Here is a 22,576-nt window from a genome sequence, read left to right as displayed (position 1 = left end):
GTGGGGGGGATTAGCAACAAAGGAAGCTGATCAGTGGCTGTCACTGTTGTGAGGATAGGGATATCATTAAAGACCTATGCTCCCTCACACACACACACACACACACACACACACACACACACACACATATACACACACACACACGAGACAAGCCTTTCCTGCATACATGCGCGCACACACACACACACACACACACACACACACACACACACACACACACACACACACACACACACACACACGCACACACACACACACACACACACACACACATATACACACACACACACGAGACAAGCCTTTCCTGCATACATGCGCGCACACACACACACACACACACACACACACACATACACACACACAAACACACACATACACTGAAACCACTTGTCATACACTTAGCACGTCATTAATTCTTAATATTTTTAAATTCCTAACAGCAATTACTGAATGAAAGCACCGAGGACTGAAGCCTCCTGGGAATGAGGGAAAATCAAGAAACTTAATTCTACATGACAACATGTAGCTGATACATGGCCTTGGATTATGGGATAATTGGGGATTCAGGAGGAATAGACCCCCTCACCCCTCCCAGCCGTCCCCACCCCAAAACTGCTTCTCCTTGTTCTAAAAGGGGAAACTATGTTTATTTATGTTGTGCTCAAGGAGAATATGATCCCTTTGATGATCACCCAAAAACAGACGAGAGGAAAACCTTATGAACACGTCTCATTGACATACACTCATTGACATAGTTACATGTAGTGTGAGAATCATTTAGCAACAGAGACGCGAAGCAGTCAAAAGCATTTCCTGATGACTGCTGTGTTTATTTTCATTACAGCACACGCCCTAAAACTTTGAACACTGCGGTTTCTAGGCTCATTGAGAAGCTTTGGTCAATCCCATAGTGTTTACTTATTCAGGGAAAGGAAACAAGACGTGGATGCTGTTGGACCACTGTAGAATGCTGACTGTTGAAATTTACAGTCATCGGCTGAGGGCTGATTAGAACCGAGGGAGAATAGAAATAGTCTCTCTTTACTTCATATCAGTGAGATCCGGCTTCAACTTAAAATATCTACTAATATGCGCAAATAGTGATGCACAGCCCCCAATGAGAGCAGCTTCGGATCGTTGATGATTAATATGAGTGCATTAGGGGAAATGTCACCACACTGTCAGCAAGTGGAAAAGGCATATTTCTTTCATAATCATTCCAATACCGGAAAATGAGTTAGAAGAGCATACTGTAGGCGTGTGTATGTTTTTAATCACTGTAACTCACCGCTTTGGTGCACTGCACATCCTTCCCAAGCAGCCAGTTGAGCTCCAGGTTTCCTTCTCCCTGGTAGCAAGACTGCAGGCGCTCCTTGATTCGTGCATTGATGTCTCGGATGGTGAAGACGCAGAGCGCTGAGTCATCCGGTGGGCGATGGAACTGCTTCTGGCCCTTAGAGAAGATGGTGAAGAGCACATCGTCTTGGGCGCTGATGTTGAGCGAGGCGGCGAGAACGCGGCCCGGCTTGCCCAGGTAGGCGGCCTGCAGTAGCCGGTACTCGACGCCATTTTTCACACAGCCGATCGGGAGGGAGACGTAGGAGTGGAACTTGCGGTCGTCTTTGCACAGGCGGACGATGCGGGAGGTGTAGAAGAGGTCGCTGGTGGATCCGCTCGATGACATGCTGTTCTCCGGCGTCTCGGGCTGGACGGTCAGGAAGTAAACGAAGCTGCCGCTGGCAAAGCCGTAAACGTAGTAGATGTCAAAGTGGGAGACCAGTGCCAGTGTGTCTGATGGTATCTTGATGAGGGAAGACACAAAGTCAGTGTGCAGTTCATAGTCGAGCATAGCAGAGGATTCTGGGTCACGGGGCAGCTTTCGACTGGAGATGGTAGGGAAGTAGTCCTGCTTCCCATCGACTGCTGTACCGATGAACAGGGTGCCATCCTGGCCCTGTGAAGGCACAATGACCCCATACATGGTCCCAGTCTGGTTGACACTGGAGAGGTAGTGCTCTTTCTTATGGGAGGGCTCCACTAAGATAAAGAGGTCATCCAATCTGAGGAGTTTGCAGACGCCCTGGTAGAGGCTGCCACAGGCCAGCAACCGATTTTGGGAATAATCAATGAGGAGAAGCTTGTTGACATTGTTGGTGGAGACGAGGGGCTCAGAGCAGGGCTGGACAATGAGAGGAGGGTAGCAGGCCTTGTTGTCATCCTCTGGGCCTGTATCATGGGAAACAAGGAGGGTCAGGTTGCCTGACAGCTTGTACACACGGTTGACCGCTCCAATATACAATGCCCCTGTGGTTTGGTGAACCGTCAGGTGGTTGAAGACCCAATCCCGGCGCTCAGGGTGGAAACTAGTGAACGTCTGCCCACTGCACAAGCGAGGGAACACTAAGAGCCAGAAGCCTAGCAGGGTAGCTACAGCTTCTACTTTATGGTCAGGCGATAAAGTCCTGCGTGCAGCCCGCCGGCCCTCCATGTTTAACGGGCCTGCAAGGAAAGCGCAGAGGAAGCAGAGAGACTGGACGGGGAGATGAACGGAAGACACCTTCGCCTTTTTGTTGTTGAAGGCTAACTTGCAGGTCAAAGCTTTCGAAGGGTCTTCACATGTTTCTGGAAAAGAAAACAAGGGAGGCAGAGAAAACACGTTAGATATCAAAGTATGACTCACATTTCCAATAAAGGAAACACTTGTGACCAAATGGAAAAGGTTCTTCATTAGATAAAAAAAAGGTCAAAGGGTAACTTCAGTGAAGGCAATGAGCTGTGGAGAAAGGGAGCGGAGGTTTAAAGGAGACAATTGGCGGAAACCATAATGGTGCACATTCCTAAGAAGCTGCTAGACGGAGCAGGAAAGAGAGGCAGGTTACAGCAATGGAAATTAGTCTGACTCATACTACCACACATTGAGCAAGTGGTTTCTAAGAATAAGAACATCCAACGCTCACATTGACCACAGACCTGACCCCGGACACTGCGCAGTGACTCGTGGCGTTTAAAGTCGACTGCAATTTTTGAATTCTTGCGACTCGAAATTTTATTAACAACATATCTAATTGATATTTGCATGTTATAATGACATTAACTAAGGATTTAATTTTGCTTGTTGCATGTTCAGGTATTGAAAAAAAAAAAAAGCTTCAAAAACATTATGAGAGGAATAACCATAAAATCTGACTTCTGATGAAATCAACAAAAATTCAACAAGATATGACAGATACACGACTACTGTGCATAGCTGAAATTCCTATATTCTCTTTCCCCTTTAAAATATCCGCCTTCTCATTTCATTTCTACATTCACCCCTCCCTCCATCCCTCCCATCTTTCACTCTGACTACAAGCCATCAACCAACAGCCCTATCAGTTATCCCTTTTCCATATCTATCTGTTAAAACATACATCAAGCACAGTCTGCAATTTATTCAACCACGCTCAGCCTGGGCTGTGGAGATCTCTCTCTCGCCATAAACCAAGAGACGGAGCTCTGTGCAGTCTGTCCCCAGGAGTTAATTATCTCGTCCATTGGAAAGGAAGGCCTGGATCTTATTACTGGAACAAAGTGAGAACAAATTGGGAGCCCCTTCCACACACCCCTCCCCTCGCTCCCTGCTCTTTAAGGGGCCTGTTTTACACAATCTGAATCTATTAATTATTCCTTTCGAAACATTGTTGTTGTTTTTTTCTTTATCATTTCATTCTATTCATCTCCTGCTGACATGATCAAATCGTGGAGGGATTAATCACTGGCGGCACAACAGTCATCTTTAAATGAATCAGCTCCCGTGTTGGATCCCTACACAGCTTCCTCATAGAAACACCAGCCAACAGAATATACAGTATGAGTGTGTGTTTGTGTGTGTGTGTTGTGTGTGTTGTGTGTGTGTGCCTCATTTCCCCAGTATTATCAGTGTACTCTATCAGAACCAAGCAGCGTGAGGGGCTAACAAGTGGAGACAATGGCAGTGCATCCCAAAATCAAGTATGATTAGGCGTAGCGATCCAACAAGGGTAATTACTGTGGAGCTGGAGGAGGTAAGCTGGGGAGCGACATGGGGACGCCAGGGGCTTGAACGTGTCAGAGACGGCCCTACATCGTTTGTCACGCTCCAGATTTACATTTCCAGCAGTGAGGGCACAGAGAATCAAGGGGTGAAAGATGGGGCTGGAATAATCAGCGGCTGCGCCTTGAATTAACAAGCACTTGCAACGGAAGATTGAAAAAGGAGGCATTACATGGAGAGATACGGCACATCCGGGCTACTACAGCCGAGGTTAGTTTGATTTGCCGAGCCGATCTGGGATCCCCTCTGAACCGTGCCTGTCTCTTATACACATCTCTTAGGGAGCGTATTGATCCATGTGTCCATAAACACAGGTCTTAAGGCCCAGTCAAGCTGTTGTTGGCGTGTGTGCAGGCGGAGGTGTGGGAGGCGCTCTGTCCCAGGAGCAGTTTATTAGCATGGTCATAAAAGTGCCATTGGTTTTGGAGAAAAAAAAAAAAAAGCCACCAGAGCCAGACCCCCACCCTCACTTTCAGCTGCCTGCGAGCTGCCCTGCTCCTTTGTTTGAGTTTGTATTTGCTAGATGTGCAAAGTGGATCCCTTTGGTGGTATAATCAGCCTCCTGCTGAGCCAGCTTTTTTGCTCAGGCCCCGCAGCCTTTTGGCCTTTAGAGCTTTCGCTGCACACCCCCCCCACCCCTTAATCGTATATGTGTATACAACATTTACACCCATCCATCTTTTATTCCTCTCCTTATTATTTTCTCTCTTCTTTGCCAGTCGTCAGGAAGAAATATATGCATCACTCCCTCATACTGAGGCAACAGCTGCAGAGGCAGAGAAAGAGAGTGACTGAACGCTGTAAATAAAAGGCTCCACAAAGGTTATCCATTCATATTGCCTTTAGTAACAGAGGGAATAAAGTCTTTGTTTAAGTTGATTGCATGACCACCTCTTTGTTGCACTTGACAGAGACTTCTCTGTACTATGCAGCTGAGTAGACTTGAAAAGAAGAAGAACAACACCGGGTCACCCCTCGTGCTCTTCAGTTCAAAGCCATGCCTTTCTTTTTGTTTATGAGGGGTCGGAATTACCAAGATGGAAATTAACATATAAATGCAACCAGGAATGATTCATACTTAAACATAGTTACCTACTGACCTAGAAAAAGAGGAGAGCATGACTGTGTTGGCAGGGAATAGAATTACGGGTGAGGTAGAACGAAGGCGATGTGTTCAGCTTCTAATTACAAATATAAAGTCAGCAGCTTTGAGAATGTCGCTCCTGATGTGTGAGAACTATTTTTTTGCCATTGATGCTGTGGCTCTAACAACAACTGCAATATCAGCTATATTTTCAACACACGGTGAGCAGATGCCTGTCTGTCTCTGTAACAACACCGAAACACAACAAGTCAATTCCTGGTTCTGAAGTAAGTTCAGTTTGCTGACGCATCCCAACGCTGGTGGTTGCACTGAGGCAGAGGAGATGGACTGGCATGATGACAAACTGTCAGCTGCTTCTGTGTATTGCATCATATAAGAATATGGAAAAAAAAAAGAAAAAAAAACTCACAACATCACGGTCATTGTCAGTAGATCTCCATTCTAACACTCATCTGACAATCTCTTTGCCAGACATGGAAGGCAAACAGAGAAGAGCATCAAGTTAAGAGAGACAGAAAAGCACTCACATTCCAGCACACACGCAAGCTGTGATCATGGCTTAGAGAAAAGACAGTTTTCGCAAAACTTCCCATTCATAATGAATAGTCAGGCGCACAAAACACCACATTTGGCACACTCAGCCCCGGCTGCTTCTGAGCGCTTGTTAAACAAACTGTTCCCACTGGCTGCCTGTCTGCTGCTTGTTGGTCCCTTTGCTGAAATGCTGGTGGTTTCCTCTTCCCCCTCAGCCACTGGGCAAGGCACATGCCAACCGTGGTCGAAGGGGGGCGGGGGGCATTGTGCTGATTATATCACGAAAAGATACTAAATGTGCAGCACGAGCAGCAGACATGAGGAAAAGTGAAATGATAAGCTATGCACAACCATCAGTGTGGCTTGTGGACATGACCGCCTGAGGGCAGCGCAGCAGCCAGCAAAGTGAGGCGCAGGCTTTAGGAAGTGGCCTCTGGAGTGGGAGGAGCTCTAAACCTCTGTCACCCCCGGAATAGGCAGCAGGTTTTTTTGTTTTTGTGCCTTTTGAATTTTTTTTTCTATTTTTTTTTTTTTTCCTTTTTGTCCACACATACTAAGCTTCTTAACAGTGCAGCCAAATGTGCTTGATCTCCTGAATTCGTATTTATAGCAATTGTATTTCAGAAGATAAAGAACATAAACGAAAAATCCATTTACGCTGTTAAATCCATTGTTGTCAGATAGGAAAGGGAAATGGGAGATCATAATTTCATGCCCTGGATTAATGTGTTATTCCCTGAATGATTAATGTAAAGCATGAAATCGTAATGCTTAAGTAAAAGTGATACGGTGCAAATCAAAGAGACAACTTGGAACAAAAATCAACAAAACAGCTAGCTGAGTAAAGTAATAGGTTTAAAATGTTGTAAGATGCTGCTCGTTGCGTGGTGAGTGGCTGATGTGGCCACTTGCACAGTAAAAAATAGAAAGTTTAATCTTCCCTAAAGGGAGATCATCCTCTATATGCGGCAATAATAAAAGCGATGAGCAGCAGAGGTTAGTCCATTAGTCTTTCTCTCTTTGCAGCCATCAAGAGTGGAGATAATGAGAGGACGCAGTAGCATCTTGAGCTGTTGAGTTATATTTATACATTCTTTTGTCTCAATACAAAATGGATCTGTCTGCTCCGGTGCCAACTCTATCAGTCAGTTTCCAAGAAAACTCAGCGCATCTATTCCGCATCCATCCATCCATCCATCTATCCTTCCTTTCCAGCCACCACAAGGAAATGACACAGTAGTAAAGTAGAGGGATAACACCCTCAAGTAACTGCTATCAGTCGCTCTAGCCTGGTTTCCTGTGCTGTGCCGTGCTGTTGGGTGGTAGCTCATTATGCCTACCATTTCCTCCTGTGACAGAATTCAAAATTCCATAGAGGATATAGCGACATTAGTGTCACAAAGACGTCCTCACAACACACTAATTGAAAGCCACCAATGTGCAATTTAATATTTTTGTTTATTTTTGCATGTGATGTGTGCCAGGCTCTGAGCGATGATTGAAAGAGCTGTAATTTAGTGGCACATAGTAAATTAATGTGCACTTGTCCACGATTAAGCACGCGCTCTAAGGGCACTCTGGCGGAGCACTTTGCAACCGCTGTTGAACAGCACCATTTTTGTTAGTGGCCGATATCAGTGCACTTGCTCATGACCATCCGAGTTTAGAGGCCCGTAGCGAGGCCTTCAATTGCTTTCCACTATGAAAGCAAGTCAAAGTACTTCATTCCACCTGAGCCTCTCAAAGTTATTACTCCGATGAATGCATGTAAAAGATGATTAAAACACCCCCCACCCCCCAGTAGCTGCTTATCCCTGAACGCAAACAAAGGTATGTGTATCTAATCTTTCCTTTGACCCCGTCTCTGCTGAGCCCCCGCCCCCTCCCTCACTTCCGCTTCACTTCAAACTCTGTTTGAGCGAAAACACGAGGAGGCATTACGTCTGCAACCTGTGACATCCACTGAGAGAGATTACAATGTCATTGTTATTCTGATGATTTCTTGTTTCCCCTCCCAAAGCCACCCGCCTCCTCCAAACCCGCAGATGCACAGACATTCACCCTCATGCTCTTGTACAAGCTCAGACAGGCACACATCCGCACCTTCAATCAAAGGCATGACCACGTATAGACAGGGGCTCACAGACACACATCCATCCTGATTTCTTTTTTTTTTCCCTTTTCTTCTCAATCTTCGTTTCCGCTGACACAACCAACAGCCTCCGTGTACTTTTCCCACTAAATTGGAGGTTGAATCCTGAAGCTTGATCTTCTCAGGCAGTCCCACTACACGCAGCTATGTGGTGCATGCCTCATCATAGCTGTCTGTCATCCCGTGAAAGCAGCTTTCTATTAGGAGGCATTTCCATAAATCTAAATTGTAAAGGGCCTCAGTGAGAGGAGAGGGAATCCTCAGTGGGCGAAGAAAACAAACACTGCGGGATGTCACTGGAGGCCACAGAATAAGATAGCTCACCTCGGCTCACACACAGACTGGGACTGAATCCGACTCTTTGATTGACAACATATACATTTTTATCAAATCGGAGGGTCGTAACTATTCCTGAAGTATGTTGCCGATGCTGCACGATCCTGTCACTTTGAAAGTCAATCGAGGTGTAATGAAAGCCGTATGTGGAGGGATGCAGTTGTGTAGCATAAAAGGTAAAGTACTTGTGGTGTGGTGCGTTTCAGCGGCTGGTGAATCTGACAATGAATTATGTCTATATGAATTATTAAAAACATGAGATATACAGACACATGGCTATACAAATCTGTCCTTTATCCTGCATTCCAAAAGAATTTTAAATTGTAATTCAAATTATTGTTCAGGATTATGTAAGAGAAGTGTTGATGATGTGTGGAAATAGCTAGAGAAACATGGTGAATTTCGAGGCTGTGATTTTATTGGACTGCATGACACTGTAAAGTGAGCATAATATTAAGTCTTCTCATACGTATATCGAGGGGTGAGTAATGAAGGAAATGTGCAAAGAAAATTAATTCAACTGATCTGCTAAATTAAATGATAAATTTCAAGCATTCCAGTAAAGCTGCTAATTTTAAAGTTTCTCTTCAGACTTGTTTGAGCTGTTTAACACAGTTTTCCCACATAAAAAGTGAAAAAAAACTGAAAACTGGGGCTGAAAGCAAATCGACTCTTGCTTCCTCTTTGAGAAATTCTGCATCAGGTCTTTTGCCCCGCCCACCACTGCTGCTTCTGCTGGGTTGACAGGTGAAAGAACAGTGCGCATCAAGATGGTTAGAGGAGGAAACATTGGAGAGACTCAGCCACAGACTCAGGAGTTTGTTGAGGAGTTTGTTGTGCACCAAAATCGGTGACTAGCAGACGTATCAGAATATTTAGCGTAGTTATTTGTTTATGATGTTTGTTAGCTTGTAACTGGCAGTGGCTGACACGGTGTTAGTGGCTGTGCTAATGCAAACTCTGCTGCTTTGATAATGCAAAAATGCTCTCTGTACTGACAAGGTTTTGCGTTTATTTTGCCCGCCCCCCTATCTCTGCAAGTTGAGGGGATTGGTTCCTTAACTATAAGACGTATGAAACCCTGGCTGTCTGAATCCATTTTTATGAGACTTTCCTTGGACAGTCACAGCAGTTCCAAGGTGGAAATACACCTTCATGGCGTAAATTTCGCTCAAGGTATGTCTTGTATGTATGGACTTGTTAACAAGGTTAAAAATATTCATTGGAGGGGGCCGTTAATTGTGAACTTAACTTCAAAAAGATACATTACATTTCTCACACCTGAGGTTGCCCCTCACTGGCCAAGTCTTATGGCACATTTAAGAGTTGTTGAAGCAGACAAATGGACTTGGCGAGCTGAAGAACTTGGCTGGTGCACCAGGTAGCAGGTGCAAAGGACAGCTAGAGGGGCACTGGTCTGAGTGAGCAGGCAATTGTGCGTCCTGTGTGGACTGGAATGAAAATGAATGAACGGCTCAGTTCGTCTGGCCTTGTTGCAATCAGATTACGTAAACTCTAGGTCATTAATGTGCTGCAGAGTTGAACATAATGAGAGAGGACTAGCTATGGTGAGCCAAGAAGATACCGATGACATTAACCGAAACAAGGGTAAGCCACAGCACGACCTGTGTGTGTGCATGCGAGCGTGCATGCGAGCACCAGCATTAACATGTGTGTCTGTTTGTACTGGCCTTTGTTGTGTATTTGCCTTCTTTATCAACAGACTCTCCCTGCAGAGGTGTTATCTGCCTGCAGCTGCACTCTGCTAAACAAAGCCTGGACTCTGACCTTTGGTGTGTAGTTACCCAATCAAAATGAGGCACCAGTGGACCGAACCTTCTGTCAAATAATCACGGCAAATCCGCAGTTAAGCACCACCAAACAGCCCTGAAAGTGATCTGAAATGTGTGAGATTAAGCACTTGTTCCATAGAGAGTATGTGTGTGTGAAACATTTCAGGTTCACGGAGGCAGACGAATGAAGATCACATTAAAACTGGCTTCCATTTCAGTAGCCACATATCACTGAAGCATTCATTTACTCCCCCCCTCCACACTCCCTGCTTCATCTTTTTTCTCATCGGGATCAGAGCGGTACTGGGAGCATGGCTCAGTGGCCAAAGCATCTACTGTTGGGAGGGATTGAGAGAGGGGAGAAGGACGGGGAGAAAACAGGAAAAGGGTGAGGCGAGCAATAAAATACAGCAAGAGAGGGATTGAGATAAGGTGACAGAAACGGTGAGTGATGGCCTGTGAAAGGGAGTGAGAAGGACGAAAACAGTGCCCCCAGTTTGACAGAAAGAGGGAGGGAGGAAGGAAGGAAGGAAGGAAGGAAGGAAGGAAGGAAGGAAAGAAGAAAGGAAGGAAGGAAGGAAGACAAAAGAGCCACACAGTCATTACTCCAGCTGGGTAACAAGCCGTTACAACCGCAGCGGCAGCCACAACTCCAGAAGCTGGCACGGTTCGTCCACTATTATCTGGAGCAAATTTACACAAGGCTGGCTGGCACACTCGAGAGAGATGGTGGTGGTGGTGGGGGGTGTCAAATATGAAGGGGAATGAGGAGAAGCAGAGACATGTCCAGAAAAGGAGATGAAAAAAAGAGGGTGCTATTATTTTGGTCTAAACGTATACTATATCTACTCATTAGACAGTGAGACATGTTATTTCTCTCAGTAGCCACCAGCCAAAATCCAGAATGGTTATACAAGCGTTTTCTTGTGGGGGGTTGGAGGGAGTTGGGGTGGGGGTGATGGGAATCCTGTCAGTCAAAGTAATCCTTTCAATTTCTACTGCTACTGTTTCATCTAAGGAGTGTATGATATAGCCTCTGTAATCACATGCTGGCTGAGAGAGGATGAGGCTACGCTGGGTTGGCTAACACCCAGGCACTGGAAACACAGCAGGCAACACACTCTTCTCCTGCGCTTCTCCATCAAACACACTGTAAAAAGATCACCATGAATTGCTACGTGGATTAAAGGGGATACGTCAAGACAGGGGAGGTAGTATGTGCCGTATTGTTTCGAGTGTGGTGACAGACAGCGCAATTCCCACGGACCAGGTCTGTGATGTAACTCTGAGCGGTGAGAATAGGACCTATGATGTAATATAGACATGTGACCGTGAGTGCTCGCTGCTGCGCCAGCTTATAGCTCTATCAATGCTAAAATCAATTATCCGTCAATGCAATTATCATGACAGTATGTGTGATTGCTATTCCCCCACTGCTTTGAGTCCTGGGCCAGTAAGCCGGCAGCATAGTGTATAGAAAAAAACTACACAACTACACACTAAGAAAAGAAAAGACACGTATAAAACATCCTTTTTCAGGCTGCCATTTTTCAGTACACTGATAAAGCAGGAGACATTTGTCATTTGCTCATCTCAGCTGTCATGTGATTGACTGATGATGTCTACAGCTGCAGTTGGAGTGTGTGTATGTATGTGTGTGTGTGTGTGTCTCTCTCTCTCTCCGGCTGTGTCAGTGTGCATGTGGCCAATATAATTCCTCATGCTCATCCAGGACAGTTTTCTCTGGGACTCTCACCACTGGGTTAATGATGTTTACAGCCAGCCACGCTCCTTCACTGACATTTTGACAAACAGCACAGACTGTACAAACAAACAGATGTGAAATGTTTCCCGCTGTCACGTAGGAGGATTGAAAATATGGCTGTCACCGTCTATGACTTGGTTCTTCCAGTGCAAGATCCAGTGCAAGTCGTACTCCACTCCACACACACTCTGAGTCTGCTCAGGGTCAGCAGAAGCTCCAGATACGCACACACACACATACACACACACACACACACACACACACACACACACACACACACACACACACACACAGGGAGTTTATCTCACACTCATGACTGTGATTTATTGCAGTGGAAGAACTTGTGAGGAGTTTAAGCGCCTAACCCCAATGACCTGTTCCTCTTCCCTCCAGACTGAGTGCAACAGTATAAACATCATGCCTTGTCCTCACAATTGTCTGTTGCGCTGTCTTCTCACTAAACTAGATTAAGGGTAAAAAAAAAAAAAAGAAAAAAAAAAGGGCCAAACATCAGAATCTGACCAAAGCCAGACAGCTTCTGTGAAATAACAGCACAGAAAAGGCTTCATGCTGAAAAGTGAAGAAAGAACAGACTGTTTATGATGTTGGCGTGTGTTCACAGTAGCAATGATAACAACTCTGGAAAGACCTTAAGCAAATTAAATGATGATCAAACAGTGTAATCATCTCACTCATATAATCTGGTAAATAATCTTGACATTTCTACAATAACCTAACACAGTAAATTTCAGATAATGTGGCAGTTACATTGTTTGTTATGTAAACTCTTACAGAAGGAAGGAAACCTTCGATCATTTTGCTCGGGACCTGCCATCACCCAGATCATAGTGGTTTCTGCCTCTCAAATACACACCACTGTCTGGGGACCACTAAGGCTTACTTTCAGGCTCTTTCCTCTGAGGCACGTATAACAGATGCATTATCACACACGTCGCAAATGGTTGAGCCTCTCTCTCAGGCTGTTTCTCTGTCTCTGTCTACCTCAGCCTGGTGGAGGCCACTCTAATTTCATCAGAGGTGATAAAACACCACAGAATCAAGTCTGCGGCTAGTTACTTAGCCCAATCTCCCTTTGGATGAGAGGCAATAACAGCATGTGGCGGGGAAATTGGGTGCTTACTCACACAGAGGGCTACACGCCTAGCAAGCAGAATGCAATGTTTTCTGTGAAGACTGTGGACAACCCACCACTAAACACAACAATAGTATTTCTCTGTCTTTGTGTATACACCAGACTTCATAGACATTTGAACAGGTAGAAAGGGGCTGAATAGTATGTGCCACAATTGTAGCAAAAGTGTAAGCAGCCTACAAATTATATTCCACTGGCAAACTGTGACTTGTAAAGGGGCTATTTGTAAGTTTTCTCTGTGACCGAATGTGGTTTCTTCACCGGAGCTGATTGTCGCTTGATAATGGCTTCTGCCATTGTTGTGGTGTTTACAACCATGCAAACGCTACGTCTTCAGGGCAGATTGGAGGCTACAGTGAGTTGCTATCAGAATGTAACAAGACAGGGCCGGGGCTATAGCTGGTTAGCATGCTAACTTCAGTAGAAGAAAAGATGTGATAGATACAAGAGAAAACACTGGTGTTGCTTTCAACCGCTGGAGACAGCTTTCAGTGAGTAATGGAATGAAGTTTGATGTTGAACTCGCAACGTTTCTTCTAGACTGGTAAGTAAACAGATACTAATGCTAATGCTAGTTATGTAGCAATAGCAAAATGTACAGATTGGAAACATTTTCTGATGATTAAAGTGACACATTTGGGTAGTTATTGGCTTCTTGTTCTTTAAAAGACCAACTAATAAGCAATAGGGCAATGTGGGGTGAAATCATGCTTGACCTGACCAACTTCCTACAATAGCAGAGACCGGTTTAAAATTCCAAATGAAAAATTCTAGGAATTGTTTAAGTCTAGCAAGGAGGGAAGCAAAGTTATAAAACTGCTGCCATAGACCACAGCTCAGAGAAAAGCTTACACTCCATTTGTATGCAAGTCCAACTAGGACTAGCAAGGAATATGAATTATAAAACAGTAGTGAGTGCTGCAGTAAGCATTAGTTCAGCCTTGCGCTTGCTGGATGTATAAAAATCCACCTGATCGTCCTCTGGGGTGCGGCAGCTGCTGACAGGCCATGCCAGGACAGGACAGAGCTCAGAGAGCGAGCTGGCTGAGTGAGTGACTTGCTGGATCAGTGCTGAAGCGCACATGCATGCCTTCCGGCCTGTTCCGTGTGAACCCCGTACAGGATGCAAGTGCTGGCTGGGATACGGTGGAAAATCAGCCCTGGCTGATTTCCTGTAAGTTAGTGTACTGAGAGCTGAGCAGACACACTACAACAGCAATGCACTTTTCTATCAAAACACAAGTGTGAAGTTTTAGGAACACTGTTATAAACTTTGCCAAAGTACTGTAATGTACTTTTAAATTACAACGCTGCGCAAGTATAAAGAATTTGGCAAGGATGCTCAAAATGACCTACATTTTTTTTTCCTTCATAAAAGGGGGAAAGAATGTTCTTTGAAACTCAGCAAAAATGTATAGAAAAGCTACAGCAAAAAAGATAACAGCATGTGCCCTGGAGTACAGACATGCACAAAATACTGTGAAACACATTTATTACACGTGTGGCACAACAGCTCCCCACCTGCTTATGGCAAAATGGGTGAGCAGTGGGGAGGTGAGAGGTGGAAGGATGAAATGTCATAGTGACCTAGAAGGTGTAAAATGAAAAATAGTAGGCTGGCAGAGTAATAGCAGCGAATGGTGTTATTCACTATAGCGGTGAAGGTTTAGTATTGTGCTGTATAATACGCAAGAGATAGAGGCAGCGTTTGTATGAACATTATTGTCCACCGCCGTGATGAAGCACAGAGAACGGCAGGAGGATCAGAAGGGGGTGGGGGTCTAATACTCATTATGTTCACAGTCACTGGGACAGGAGGGAAAAGAGAAACAGCCCTATGGACTTCTGGGGATTATATTCTGTGGCCTTAAACAGCAAGGCAATACAGAAAACCTTGGACACCACAGACTATTACTTCCCAAGTGTGCTTTTTTTCTACTTGTGCCCATCTCCCCTTTTCCTTTCTTCCTTTCCTGCAGTCATTACACCTGCAGTAACTCCGGCTCAGGTTCTGCCCTTTTTGGTGATCCATGGAAAGTCAAGCAGCCTGAAATGAGATAGAGGTGACTGAGGCAACTGCTGGTGAGGCGCACATGTAGGATGCTTACACCGATACACAATTTCTGGCTGTCAGAGCCGCTCTGAGTCTGTCAGAGCTGTATGAAGAGCTACTGCAGCCCGTCCACTACATCAGTGAACCTGGGAATAAGTGCTTCACACTCATTTTCACAGGCCAGAGGCTCCAGAGTCTGTCCCCTGCTCAGCTGTAGATATAACACAGAGATAGTCAGGCCATCCATATTCTTCAGACACAGACACTGGAGAGCGACTTTTATATGTGGCCACTGAGCTTCATACAAGTGTCCGTCAGAATTGTTCTTGTACTACATCTTGATAAGAGTCACCCAGCGGAGAGGCTTGGATCTGTGGAAAGCATGTCATTGATGTAATCAAACACACTTGCATGCACATAAGTAGGTCTTGGGAGGGGAAGAAAACATAGACATTCATAGCAGGAACTGTCTAAATCCAGCTCTAGTGTAAAACTGGACTATGAGTCTTCAAATGCTTTGACTGCATCATCATGTAAAATGTCGGGCAAGAGAAATACATGTATAAAGGGCTTAAGTGTAACAGCTCTCCAGTGTAGTATCCTATCCATTGCCTTAGTCGCCAGATCACATTTACAAGCACAAGCCCCTCTCTCTCCCTCTCTCTCTCTCTCTCTGCCTCTGAAGCTGAATGCAGCAGTTGCTTTCTGAGCATTAAGTTTGATCAAAGACTAATCTCTCTGCTGGTAAGATGATTAAAATTAGCATCTGTTTCATTGTTAAGGAAGTGAGGCAGACTGGGACCAGATCCCACAGTGCAAGAGAGACAAAAAGACAGCCAAAAAGAGAGAGAGGTGAAAGAAAGAGCAATAAAGAGGGAAAGAGCAATATCAAGAGCGAAAAAAAAAAAGGAGAGCAATAAAGAACATGAACAGACAGAGTAATAACTGAAAATAAATCAACGAAAGCATTCCCATGCTTGGTCAGTAAGTCCAATGCCAAACCCGGGCGATCTGAATTCCTCTGTGTGGAAGTTTTCACCTCACATTAACTCCTTCCTAAGACCGCACACATAGATGATGAGGCTGAGGGAGGGACGCTGTGGCTTGACTGCTTTAAAAGCGATCATACTGGGCCACGGGTTTAGTGAAGCAGTAAAATGAGGCTTCGGCGGGCGAGCCAGCCCCTCTCCATCCAATTGAGAGATGTAACTGAAACCTCTCGATGTTAAGTATGCTGTGGCAGAGGATATGATGAAATTGATGCCCGCAAGAGAGTCAGCATAAACACGGCAGCGGGCAGCCGGAGTATTTCCTTCTATCGCCACATTCTGTCATTTGTCAGTTTGAGGGAGATGGGAGCAAAACACGGGGTAGGGGATTTTGGCAGTCGCCCCTTTTAGCCAAACAAAACAGTCCCTGCTGCTGCTCACCATAAACTGCATCATCAGCAGGGAAAACATATAATCATACTCCAGCGCAAAAAAAAAAAAAAAAAAAAGTGCAATAACAGGAAAGAGAAAAACGATAAAAATTGACTATTTGCTGCCCTCGAGAACGATGTAACGAAGGGGGGAAAAAACCCCATTCAGCATTTCATCAGTAACATAAATAGGAGCAGCTGGGGCAAACTAACATGCTGAAGTGGGCTAATTAGGACACTTGGTGGTTGGATCACTGCTGTTTCAGTCTGGCTGGGACCGACTCGGAGTCAATGAGAGAGTTTTCCCATTAGTATGGAATACTAAACTTGCACACGCACCAAGAGCAAGCCTGTACTGCACATCCTGTGAGATTGCTGAAGCAGGGATAGCCAGTCTATTCCCAAGCCCTCTGTTTTGTTTTCTTTAACTACCGCTGTGCAAATGGTGCCACTTAGCTGTACACCTCTGCCTGGTACACAGTGCCCTTGACCTCTACAAAAACATTTCTGCCTTCCTATTCTGTCCCTCCCTTCCAGCTTCCTCTTCTCTTCCTGTCTGACTCACTCACTCAGTGTCACGGGTAAAAATCCCACACACCTCCCTGTTTCTTCCTCAGAAGCTGGGCACTGCTAGATTTTAGTGCATTGTTGCAGCACAGCCCTCTGAGTGCTGCTACGAGTGTGACCCCTGACCTTGATGAGTTATGGTCAAGGTTCGAGCCATCTCACCGAGGTGAATTATCAACAGCAACATCTTTCTCAGGCGGCACAGAGAAAGCCTGAGGATGACACCTCTCAAATGAAGTCATACATCAAAACCACTAATGCACTTTAGACAGTGCAGATTTTCAGCAGTTAATTCTTCTGCATTCCCTTTCATTTAAAGGTCCCATATTGTATGAGGCGAGATTTCCATGTCTGTTTTTGATTATAAAGCAGGTGTAGATTCTATATCAATTTCTGTGAAAGTATCAAAGTGCTCAGTCCACAGAGAAATGCACACAGCTCACATTCAGAAACTGAGCCTTAAAACGAGCCGCCAGGACTCTCAGCCATGCCCCAAGCCCCGCCCACCCAGACCCACCATCCAGCCTTGCAGGATTTGGTTTCTCTGAGTGCTTACCTGAAATCTGTTATATTTTTATTTGAACACTCAGAAAACATCTCAAAAACTACATTGAGGGGGTTTTTGGTGCAAATATATTTTATGGATATCTTAAAATGTGTAAAATATGGGACCTTTAAATGCTATATTAGAAACCAGCTCCCTTCTGTTATAAAGTATAAAATATATAAGTTAATCTAACATTGTCTCCTGCAGTAAAATCTGTCCGGCTGTCCTGTCTACAGTTCCATTTTCTATGTCTTTGCGTCAAAGACTCGTGTGCAGAGGTGAGGTTGTTTACCTTGACATAGAAGCTACTGTACATGTTTTCAGAGAGACAGGCAGGCAGAAACACTACATTCTCATCTTTTCAGACCTGAAGCTATTGAAGCTACTAATGCTTTGAACAACACAACCCATGAATACTGTAGCCTTGACAAAATAAACAAAGGCAAGGTGTCCTTTATCAGCCTCGTCAATGTCTGCACATGAGGAATCCATGATTTACACTGCGGTGAGAGGAGGTGTGTGTACGTGTGTGTGTGTGTGTGTGTGTGTGTGTGTGCGCTCAGATGAGTAAAAACATGATTACAGTATATGTACTTGTCTGGACGTATTCAACAGTGACACGTTGCCCAGCAGCACCTCTGTCCTTTAAAACTCTATTTTCTACTTTTCCTTTTTTTTTTCCTTCCTTCCTTTTTTTTTTGTTGTTTGTCTGAGGATGTGCAGCAGAACGCCTGCTAAGATCCCAAAAAGCAGGTGAATGCAGAAATGTGCTGACATTTCCCGGCATCTGAGCCACATGCCAGTCCCCTCTGGCATCCTTCCACTCAGCTCACTCTCACTGCTTCTCACTCTTCCACCTCCCCAAATAAATAGAAGAAAAAGAAGAGAGGAGGCACAAGAAAGGAAGGAGGGAAGACGCGTATTTACTGTTCTCATCAAAAAGAAAAGACTAAAACTAAAATGAGAGCTTAACTGCTTTAATGAAACCCTCCTCTACAGTGATATGTGGAAATTTGTGAATAAAAAAAACATTCATTAAGGACCTTGAAACCCTGCAATGGCAAATTGTTTATATTCAACATTATGTTCAGGGGGGAAAAAAATAGCCTGAAACATTGTGCATGCTTTGTAATAAAATGCAAATTCACCTCACCTATTCACCCCTTGTCAGGTTGAACATGTTCTCTCCGAAATGTGGGGGAGGGCTTGCAGCAGCAAAGGCAATGAAGCTTGTGCAAAGTGCTTAACAGTAAACATTGTACCTACAAGCTCAGAAACGCTTTCCGCAACGTGAAAAAAAAAGAAAAGAAAAATATCTTAATTCCCAACTTTTCTCGTTTTCCCCACAAGATGAATGCGGAAACAGTGGTGTGGAGGTTGTAGTGGTAACGCGTCAGATATCCATTGAATTGCGCCTTCTGTGTGGATCAGCTGATTAATACCATTAGCTTCTATGGTGTAAATCCCTAACTGTTGCAGATTAAGACAAGAAAGGATGCTCAATCATCGCTTTCAAGTACAAACCTGCCCGGTGCTCTGCCTTTCTCCTCGCTCCCCACACTCTCCCTTCTTCTACCTCTGCCTCTGTCAGGCAGGCAAACGCAACAGAGCAGTCATATTTAATCAGCATCTTCACGGACAACACAGGGATTTTTTCAAGTCCTCTGCTGCAAAAGGCTTGGCTGTCACACTCACAATAACTGCCTTAGATACCCCGATTCATTCTCCTTAAACAGTAGAGGAGAGACGACGCTTTTCTGACCTACATTGCAGCTGATGTGTGAAGATGTAGTGATTTTTGATTATGCGTTTTATTTTTGCATGGCGTGATATCATTTAATCATCTTCCTTGCATCTACTGCAGGTTACATGAAGATCCCTGCTGTCACGGTTCACATTTCATTGGTTATGACGGAGGCAGAATAATGTGGCTGTCTGGGCCAAGCTCCCACTGAGTACATGCAGTGTTTCCCTTTGATAGTAAGGGGCACTAGGAAGTAAGAGTAATGAAACAACATCTAACTTCCCCTATGATAGATTCATCTTGATAACATTTGGCCGACAGGAACAAATAGCAGTCAGTCGACAGGCACGCAGTCGCTGTAGCTCCATTTAGTTTGTACAACGTGATTCACAATGGCCATTTTGTTGATATCATTTGATAAGACAGGCTCCCAGAAATGCATCAAGGGGGTAAAACAGGATTCATTGTTCCTCAGTATCCCACACATTCCACAAAGCCCTATGCTTATAGTGCACAAAGCTATAATCTTAAAGGTCAAGCCCAGGTCAAAATCAGCAGCAAAGGCAACTACAGTGCGTTCATAAAGTGTTATTAACAGTTTTGCCCTGAGTATGCCAGGAAAGCAAGCAGACATCCTCGGCACAGACTTTGTGTGGGCTTTATAACAAGCTGCCTCCCTTTTTAAGTACCTTTCATCCCTTTTCTCCCACTGGCTTCAGCGTGTGGATCAGAGTCATGTATTCATGCATAAACATAACAGTTATCCCAGGGGAGAATTCATTTCCCCTGGCCTGGACACTATAAATCACCTTGAGCCAAAGTAAAGAGTCTGGAGTTGCAGGACTCTGGCGGCAGCAGCTTCAGACCAACTTTTTTTAATTTTTTTTCTTTATCATGCATCCATGATCCTTCCTGCCTTCCTTGTATCGTCACAACCTGACCGAGCATGCATGTTTTTCAGTCACATATATAGGCAGCAGCAGCCGACTCTTTCAGTGTAACTGTTTGTCTTTTTGCTTCTATCAATGTTGCAGGGAAATAAAGACATTGGCCCACATTCTGTGTTTTGAAGATGTTTCAAGGTCTTTCATCATCAATTTAGCACAATTTACTTTGGTCCACATCAGTGGAAAAAGTTTATCAAGCGGGTGTGTGTGTGTGTGTGTGTGTGTGTGTGTGTAGGAGGGAACGAGATCGACGGAGAAGGGGGAGGACTTTTCCAGACGGGGTTTTCTTTTCTGTTTGCCATCTCACTCAGGAATGATTTTGGGAGGCCTGATTTCCCATTTTTTCTTTTCTTCCCGTCTCTGCTGAAGGCTGAGGATGAGGCTCTTGCCTCACACTGAGAGGAGCTATCCACCCAGATAAGGCCATGGCTGAGTGCAAAAAAGTAACAATGAAGAGAGCATAGGTGCAGGTATATACATGTCACTGAGCCCTTGAAGCACTAGAGAATCTGACTGATGCGTTCCTTAGACTCCCACAGGAAGATAATTCAATACAGAAAGCAAAGAGAGGCTTGAGTTCATGTAAATACAGTGACCTTCTGGATTTTACAATCCTACAAAACAGTCAATTACACACACTGCTTTGAAACAGAGGAGAGGGCCCCCCTTCGAGTTGAAAGTGGTGCTAGTTGTAACTGGGCTACAGTGTATGTAGTAGAGGGACAAAGCTGCTGTTGGCCGGGCTCCCCTATGGCACATGAGCAGACTAGACAAGCGATGTCTGCACCCCTTCTCCTGCAGTAACCATGGCGACAATGGCAGGCAGAGGCATCCTGATCACCAGGGGGCAGTGTGGGCAGCACAGCATTGTGTTGCCCTGACTGCCTACCCTGGTGCCTCATCTTCAACACACCCATACACACACACACACACACACACACACACACACGAGACACATGTGCCACGCAGTCAAACAAAAATAAATTAAAATGGACACACACATATGCAGCCAAGCACAAATTATACACACACACACACTCACACACACACACACACACACACACACCGTCATCTGCTCCTGACAGCTGCCCCATGGCGTCTTACACAAGCCCCCTCCCACTCTTGCCTCTCTCTCCCGCTCCTTTTTGTTGCTCACTTATTGTCAAGTTTCCACCAAACAAAAAGACACATCCTCCCATGACACCAGCTAATTGATTATTGATGGTGCCAGGCTGAACTGACTTATATTCAAATGGATGTGAAAAGAGAAAATGGTAGAGACAATGCATTCAGTGCCTTTCATGAAAATGAACTAAGTCAAGGCAGTTGTATGTAAAGCTCGAAGTCTTCCCTTTTAGTTGTTGCTTTGATAAGCCACTCTGGCTGTACTGGGCATCCTTGGGGAGCTGCTCCAGGGCTAAGGCGACTGAGGGGGAAGCAATGCAGGTAGTGTTCTGGAAACGAGCGACCAGCTGACAGTGTTTGGTGGAGAAAAAAATAAATAAAATAACAGTCCTCATGGCTTGCCGGGGTGACAGTCTGACTTCCAACCAGTGTGAAGATCAGTGACAAACAAACAGCCAGACTTGTTATTCTACGGGTCCCCGTGCGCCAGGATTGCTGCCCTTATCGCTGGCATCGCGTAATTTTGTTACACGTGGTAAAATATAGGACGGCTTCTGACAGCGGAGATCAGATAAAGAGCGGGAGCGCTTGGGTAGGGGAATGTGGAGATGGGGCTGAATGCCTAAACAGACTGTTGTGTGAGGGAGAGAGACTGATGATTGTGGCAGGCAGGATTGAGGCACTAAAGAATGGTAGAGGCGAGGGATCCTGTCCCATGGAAATGTGTCATGAAGGCAGTTCCATTAACATCTTAATAAAGGCTGCCCTGGCCCTGGAGAGACCTCGTGAGCAGACTGCCTCCTCCGCTCACGCAGGGGCCCAAAGCCGATCTTGCAGCATGTCAACGAGAGAACGTTTAAGTTCTGCCAATATTGCATTGTGAGGGTGTTAGTCTTCCCAAAGGAGTTGCCTAAATGCCTAACCACAAACATGCTCCACTAAATTCCTTTATTCCCCTTTCCCTCTACTTTCATTTACTGTCCATTTCTCCATCTGTTGGATTTAGTGGCCCTACAAAAGGCTTTGTTTCAGCAAGCTGGCAGGCCTTTGGGACAGCGGAGTGCACACTGGGGTTCATTGCTAACTTGCTGCCATCAATAGAGAGAGCAGGATCTGAACTGGCCACAGTTGCGCCTGGCAGAGGGACGACTGTTAACCGTTCCCTGTCCCTCTGATGAGGCTGGCTGGAGCTTGCATTTTGCAAAAAATTAATAAATAAATAAAATTTAAAAAAAAAAAAGCATCCTGACAGAGGCGGGGGGG

At 45.0% G+C, this 22,576-nt stretch overlaps 1 protein-coding gene across 1 annotated transcript in view; it reads right to left on the bottom strand.

Annotated features, from left to right (window-relative positions):
• Positions 1-22,576, bottom strand: part of plxna2 (plexin A2) — a 180,057-nt gene that overhangs the window by 152,394 nt on the left and 5,087 nt on the right. Inside the window, exon 2 of the mRNA XM_023415627.2 lies at positions 1,289-2,622. Within this exon, the coding sequence (XP_023271395.1) occupies positions 1,289-2,488 (1,200 nt within the window). The 5' untranslated portion in view covers positions 2,489-2,622. The remainder of the gene's footprint in view (positions 1-1,288; positions 2,623-22,576) is intronic.

Source organism: Seriola lalandi, unplaced genomic scaffold (assembly GCF_002814215.2).
Source record: "Seriola lalandi dorsalis isolate HSWRI2012SDOR001 ecotype SW California unplaced genomic scaffold, Sedor1 jcf7180002054554, whole genome shotgun sequence".
Taxonomy (NCBI): Eukaryota; Metazoa; Chordata; class Actinopteri; order Carangiformes; family Carangidae; genus Seriola; species Seriola lalandi.
The sequence above is the reverse complement of the archived record's forward strand: the minus strand, read 5'-3'. Positions and strand labels throughout refer to the sequence as shown.